Genomic DNA, 7,132 nt, shown 5'->3' on the forward strand with positions numbered 1-7,132 from the left:
GGGACAAGCCCCACTCAAAAGGTTTTAATGTCATGGAAGGTTTTAATGTCATTAAATGTTTGCATGAATTCAATTAATTTAATTAATTAAAAGGGTTTAATGTCATTAAAGGCATGTTTGGGGCAAGTTTCAGCCAAGTCCAGATCTCTGCAGATCCTCTCCCAGGGCAAGTCCCACACAGTGAGATCCCAAAAGAGCAGCAGCCCAAACTGAGAAATCAACTTTTTTTTTCCCAAAGCTGGGCTGGGGTTTCCATTCCTCCAGAGGAAAAAATGACTATTAATAGATAATTAAACTGCTGGACATTTTCCAATGCTGCTCCAGACACTGAAAACATGGATCTTGTCCTCAGCTTAATGGTAGGCACTATATAAATATAATTTTTTTTAAAAAAAGATATTTATATCTGCATTTTGGGTGTCCTGAGCATTCCAGGAGCACAGACAGGGCTGGGATGTTACTTAGATTAAAATGCAGTGCTAAAGAATTTTCTGGAAAAGGGCTCTGCTGGGATTTCTTCCCTATCCAAGCCTTGCCTTGCCTTGGGAGCAGCTGCTTTGCTCCTCTTTCCAGCCTTCCCCACTTCTCTTTCCTCTGCAGCAGCTAAAAATGGGATTTGTGTCTGCAGAGCAGAAATAAAATCCCCACTCCTGCCCAGATTGTCGATTCCTCCATCCCAAACCCAAAAAAAGCTGTTATTTCAAGGAGCACAAAGTCCAGGGGAGGTGGATTTCTGCTTTTAACAGGCAGTGGGTGATGGTTGGTGCCACAGGAGATGAATTTGTCCCTCCAGATCCAACCTGTGGAGGAGTTAAAAGGAGGGAAAAGGGCAGGAAAACCTTTTTGCTGTGGATTTTGTGTTGGATAAATTCCTGGGAGCTGCAGGATCTGCCTATGGAATGTGAGCCAAACACAGACATCACCTCTGTGTGATTAAAGAGCAGAAATGACAGAATTGTTCTTCCCACAGTGGGAATTCCCTTCCCAACCAGGGGCTGGAAATTGGGATTTGTGGAATAATGAATTGGGATGGAAATTTGGGAATTCCCTTCCCAACCAGGGGCTGGAAATTGGGACTTGTGGAATAATGAATTGGGATGGAAATTTGGGGATTTTACCCACATCCTTGTGCTGCTCAATCTTTGCACATTGGGATGGAAATTTGGGAATTTTACCCCCATCCTTGGGCTGCTCAATCTTTGCACATTGGGATGGAAATTTGGGGATTTTACCCCAATCATTGGGCTGCTCAATCTTTGCACATTGGGATGGAAATTTGGGAATGTTACCCCCATCCTTGGGCTGCTCAATCTTTGCACATTGGGATGGAAATTTGGGAATTTTACCTCCATCCTTGGGCTGCTCAATATTTGCACAAGGATTTTGCTGCCAAAATCAATTTCCCATCCATAGGAAGGAAATTAAATTGACTGGTCCCAGCAAGACCAGTCAGGAACCAGAATCAAGGAATCATTGAGGTTGGAAAAGGCCTCCAAGATCTTTGAATCCAACTCTTAACCCAGAATTAACCCAGGTCCACAAGTGCCACACCCATCACAGTCACTGAAGTTTCCCTCCAACAAAGTCTGAATTCTTCCAAGGAAATATTTTTCAGAAAAAAATAAAATGGGGAAAATTTTCCTAAAATTTTATCACTGAGAGGGGCACGGCTCTGAAGGAATTAGGTCAGCACAGCATTGTACAGTTCATAAAGTCATTGTTCTAAGTTGGAAAAAAATGCAAATAAAATCTTTCAGCTGTTTTTTCTTGGGAGGATTTGGTCTCACTGGAAAATGTTTGTCTAAGCCATGCTTGGCAATTAACGCCTCTGCCCTGTGTTTGGTTCTAATTAGGTCCTAATTAGGCTCTAATTTCACACCAGCAACATCAGGATTTGCCTTTATAGAGAATCCCAGAATGGTTTGGGTTGGAAGGGAGAGAAAATTCATCCCATTCCATGGGCAGGGACACCTCCCACTGTCCCCAGTGTCCAACCTGGCCTTGGGCACTGCCAGGGATCCAGGGGCAGCCACAGCAAATCTGGGAAACCTGTGCCAGGGAAGAATTCCTTCCTAATATCGAGTCTAAACCTTCCCTCTCTCAGTTTGAAGCCGTTATTCCTTGTCCTGTCACTGCAAGCCCTTGGGAAATGTCTCTGATAGTGGGTGCTGAGAACGTGGAATGATGGAATGATGGATTGGTTTGGGTTGGGAGGGACCTTAAATCCCACCCAGTGTCACCCCTGCCATGGCAGGGACACCTCCCACTGTCCCCAATGTCCAACCTGGCCTTGGGCACTGCCAGGGATCCAGGGGCAGCCACAGCAAATCTGGGAATTCCATCCCAGCCCCTCCCCACCCTCCCAGGGAACGATTCCTGCCCAACATCCCATCAAATCCTACTCTGAAGCCATTCCCTGTGTCCTGTTCCTCCAGCCCTTGGGAATTCTCCCTCTCCACGTTTCCTGTGGCTCCATCCAAGGCCAGGTTGGACACTGGGGACAGTGGGAGGTGTCCCTGCCATGGCAGGGGTGACACTGGATGGGCTTTGAGGTCCCTCCCAACCCAAACCAGTTTGGGATTCTGGGATTTTATGACCCATCCCTGATCTCTTCACCACCCAAATCCCTGCAGGGAGGTGTCAGAGCTGCCAAAGCCATTCCAGGAGCCACTTTCCAAAATCTGGGTGTGGGAGAGACCAAGGGGAACCTCTGGAGAGCTCCTGGTGCCATTGGGAGTGTCACAGCAGAGCTGCAGGTTGGATTTTGGATTCCAGACACAGGGAATTGCAGCTGGTGCTTGTTTGGGTGCTGGGGCAGCACTGGGACATCCCAGACCCATCAGCATCACCCCCATAGCTCCTTCACCCTGCCCAAAACCTGCAGCTCTGCAAAAAGTCCAGCATCTCCCACATCAGAGCATCGCTCACATCATCCCAAACCCACACCACCAAAATCCATTTTTTTCCCCCTCTCCTTTCCCCTTTAGGCAGATTTCTCCTCAGGGATCTTCAAGCCCGGCTGCTCCACGGCCAGCTGGTTCTCCAGGACACAACAGAGCTTGTAATTCTGGATGATCTTGGCCTGGAGGTCCAGCCTGTCCTTTTTGTGCCAGACGTCGGTGGCGATGTAGGTGTTGTAGGGGTCGCAGGGCCCCTCGAGGCGCCGCGCCCGCAGGTTGGTCACCATCACCCCCACGGTGAAGAACCCAAAGAGCCCCAACATGAGCAGCACGTAGACGATCTCCAGGTGGTCCCTGGTGTCCCCCAGCTGGGGAGGAGCAGAGCTGTTGGCCCGTTGCAGGCAGTCCTGGAGGAGTTTGCAGAGGAGGAGGTTTGGGGTTGTGTTGTTTGGCATCGTGAGATCCCGTCCTTGGTGTTTCTTCCTTCCTTCCTTTGGCTGGGAAAGGGGAAAAATCAGGGGATGGAGTCAGGTAAAGATGGGATTTTTTTTTTTTCTCTCTCCCTTTCCTGGTGGCAATTCTCAGTGAGGGGTTTGCCTCTGAGAGCTTGGGTGGATGTGGAGGGCTCCTCTCATCTCCCATCTGCAACCCAGGGATCCAGGGAGATATTTTTTTTCCTAATATTTGATCTAAACCTGTCATTTCTCAGTTTCAGGCAATTTCTCCTCATCCTGTCCCTTTGGCCCTTGGGAATTGTCTCTCTCCAGGTTTCCTGGGGCTCCTTCAGGCCCTGCAAGGCCACCCTGAGCTCAGCCCAAAGCTTCTCCTGTCCAGGCTGAACAATCCCAGCTTTGCCAGCCTTTCCTCACCCATGACTGCCAACCCCAGCACAGCCCCTCATTTAAATGAATCTGAAAAAAAACAAACCAAACCAAACCAAAACAAAACAAAAAAAACAAACAAAAAACCCAATAAAACAGCCCTTGACCCCCTGAATGGAGCATTGTCATTCCAGGTGACACTTCTGTGACAACCTTGACTCTCAGCACTTCCCGCAGCTTTAAATCCAACAGCAAATCCTCCCCCCCAGAACACTGAGCTGTTGTTGTTCAGGGGATTTGGAGGAGGAAGTACATTGAGAACCATTTCTAATCCATCCAGGCTTGAGAAGGAGCCCGGGGCAGCAGTGACAGCTCAGGGAGGGGATGGTGGCAGCTCAGGGATGGTTTCCAGGAGTTCTGCGTGGGAGGGAGCTCTGCTGGGCACAGCCTCCAGCTCTGCAGGAACACCAGGTACCTGCAGCTTTCCTTTGCATTTATTTGTGCTTCATTGGAGAATTAAAGAGCTGCTGAAACGGAGGGACAGAGGCAGGAGGCAAAATCCCACAGGAGAACATTTCCCTGGAGTTTTTTCTGTGCCTGGCACAGCCAAGGGAACACAACTCCTGCCATGGGGACGTGGGGAGGGTCCCAGGCAGGGTTTAATTGTTAATTAATAACTCCTTGTGGTGGTTTTCATTGGGAACTCGTTATCTGAGGGGGTTTGAAAGGCTGAGAAATTCATCCTGGGGTGGAGAATTCTCATGGAATGGTTTGGGTTGGGAGAGACCTTAAATCCCATCCAGTGTCACCCCTGGATGGGCAGGGACACCTCCCACTGTCCCCAATGCCCAGCCTGGCCTTGGGCACTGCCAGGGATCCAGGGGCAGCCACAGCAAATCTGGGAATTCCATCCCAGCCCCTCCTCACCCTCCAAGGGCAGAATTTTTTTCCCAATATCCCACCTAACCCTGACCTCTGGCACTGGGCAGCCATTCCCTGTGTCCTGTCCCTGCAGCCCCTGGGAATTCTCTCCCTCTCCACGTTTCCTGTGGCTCCATCCAAGGCCAGGTTGGACATTGGGGACAGTGGGAGGTGTCCCTGCCATGGCAGGGGTGGCACTGGGTGGGCTTTGAGATCCTCCCAACCCAAACCAGTTTGGGATTCTGGGATTTTATGACCCATCCCTGACCTCTTCAACACCCAAATCCCTGCAGGGAGGTGTCAGAGCTGCCAAAGCCATTCCAGGAGCCACTTTCCAAAATCTGGGTGTGGGAGAGGCCAAGGGCAGCCCCTGGAGAGCTCCTGGTGCCATTGGGAATGTCACAGCAGAGCTGCAGGTGGATTTTGGATTCCAAACAGGGAATTGCAGCTGGATCTGGCACCTCATGGAGCTGCTGCCAATTGTGGGAAAGGCAGGACAGACTGACACCTTCCTGCTTCCCAACAAAGGCACAGCACAGCTGATCCAAAGGGGGCTGGATCCTTCCCCCAGAGCCTGGATCCTCCTCTCTGAGCCTGGATCCTGCTCCCAGAGCCTGGATCCTCAATAGGAATTTTGTCCTTGAGCATTTTGGGGGCTGGAGAGAGCCCAGAGGAGGCTCCAGGATGAGCAGAGGGATGGAGCAGCTCTGCTGGGAGGAAAGGCTGGCACAGCTGGGATTGTTCAGCCTGGACAGGAGAAGCTTTGGGCTGAGCTCAGGGTGGCCTTGCAGGGCCTGAAGGAGCCCCAGGAAACCTGGAGAGAGACAATTCCCAAGGGCCAAAGGGACAGGACAAGGAGGAATTGCCTGAAACTGAAAAATTACAGGATTTATATCACATATTAGGAAAAAATTCCTCCCTGTGAGGGTGGGCAGGCCCTGGAATAGAATTCCCAGATTTGCTGTGGCTGCCCCTGGATCCCTGGCAGTGCCCAAGGCCAGGTTGGACATTGGGGACAGTGGGAGGTGTCCCTGCCATGGCACTGGATGAGTTTAAAGTCCCTCCCAGCCCAAACCATTCCATTCAAGCTGACTCTTGGCTGTCTCTCTTTCTCTTCCCTGCTGAGGTTTCAATGGGATATTTATCCCACAAACAGAGCTGGATGTGAAATGAACAGATTTTAATGCCTGATTTTCTCATCTCTCCCAAATCAAAGCACCTCAATTTTCATTTCCACCCAGCAAACATCTCCAGCTCTCTCTCCTGTTGCTGCCAAAAGCATCAGACACCCAGGTGGCCTCAGGGAACACTCACCTTTAGAAAATACAGCCCTAGAACAATTTCTTGTGGTTTGATGACACAGAATTAAACCTGTGCTACTCTCAGAGCAAAAATAATCATCACCCACCTCCCAGATTTTCTGCCTTCCAAATGTCCTGGTGCTTTTCCACCTCCTTAAAAGATGCTCTGACCTCCCTGGCTGCTTTCCCTGCCATTCCTTCAGGGATCAGTAGGTCAGACACCTTTTCTCCATTGCACAAGGGCAGCCTCATTTCCTCTCTCCAGCTCTCTGGGGGATTTTGCAACCCAAAGCAGCATCCAGGGCACTGCCCAAACAGCCCAGGAGGAAAAGCTGCTGCAGCTCTGGGATGTGCAAACCCCTCCTGTCCAGGGCAGCCTGTTCAGGGCTGATTTTCACTGCTCACCTGGGCACTGCCTCATTCAGCTTTAAAATGCAGCCCCTGTGCAATGGGGGATGCTGAATTCTTCCCCCCAAATCCCCTCTTTTTTCACTGTTCACAAGCCAGAAATTCAGTTTTCCTTGCATGCACTACCTGCAAGAAAATACATCCCACTATTCCAAAGTGAAAAACCCACCAATCCTTCCTAAAAAAAAAAATAAATAAATAAAATAATCCAACCGAGTTTATCCCCCAGGGATGCAGCTGCCTTTGGGATCTCTCCCGGCCCCAAGGAGCAAACACTGGCACGGCTGGAACTGCAAACAAAGGTTGGCAGCAGAGCCCCAGCTCCTCCTGCTCCTCCATCAGTTCAGCTCTGCTGAGCTGCCCAGGTCTCCTCCAGCCCCGTTCCCATGGCACAGCACACACACCTGGAGGCTGCAGGGCTCCAGCCCCTCCTGGGCCAGGAGAAATGAGGAGATGCCACTTCTGGGTGATGGTGATGAGGAGTTGGGGCACCTCCTGGTTGCTGCAGGAGCCACCAGCCCGACTGTCACTGTCCCATGTGTGGCTCTGAGCTGGAGGTGAGAGGAGAACAGGGAAACTCCTGGCCTGGGAGGGAGGGAAGGAGGGAGGGAAAGAAGGAAGGAGGGAGGGAGGGCAGGTGCCCAGCTGGGAGGTGCTCAGGGGCTCCTGGCACAGGGAATGTGGAACCAGAGGGAATAATGGAATTCCTGAGTGGGAATAAATCCACAGGATCATCAAAACCCAAATTCTGGGGGATTTCTGCTCCCCCCATTAGTCCTGC

The 7,132-nt window shown here is 50.8% G+C and overlaps 1 protein-coding gene across 1 annotated transcript; it reads right to left on the reverse strand.

Moving 5' to 3' along the window:
- Positions 1 to 2,983: 2,983 nt before the first annotated feature.
- Positions 2,984 to 6,898, reverse strand: KCNE1 (potassium voltage-gated channel subfamily E regulatory subunit 1; the record flags this gene model as incomplete). Its single annotated transcript, XM_083854467.1, has 2 exons — positions 6,756 to 6,898; positions 2,984 to 3,397 (listed from the first exon to the last, which is right to left on the reverse strand). The coding sequence occupies exon 2, from the start codon at positions 3,353 to 3,355 to the stop codon at positions 2,984 to 2,986; it is 372 nt and encodes a 123-aa protein (XP_083710593.1). The 5' UTR covers positions 3,356 to 3,397; positions 6,756 to 6,898.
- Between the last annotated feature and the right edge of the window lie 234 nt (positions 6,899 to 7,132).

The sequence above is a fragment of the Zosterops lateralis genome (genome assembly GCF_965231275.1).
Source record: "Zosterops lateralis genome assembly, chromosome: 2".
NCBI lineage: Eukaryota > Metazoa > Chordata > Aves > Passeriformes > Zosteropidae > Zosterops > Zosterops lateralis.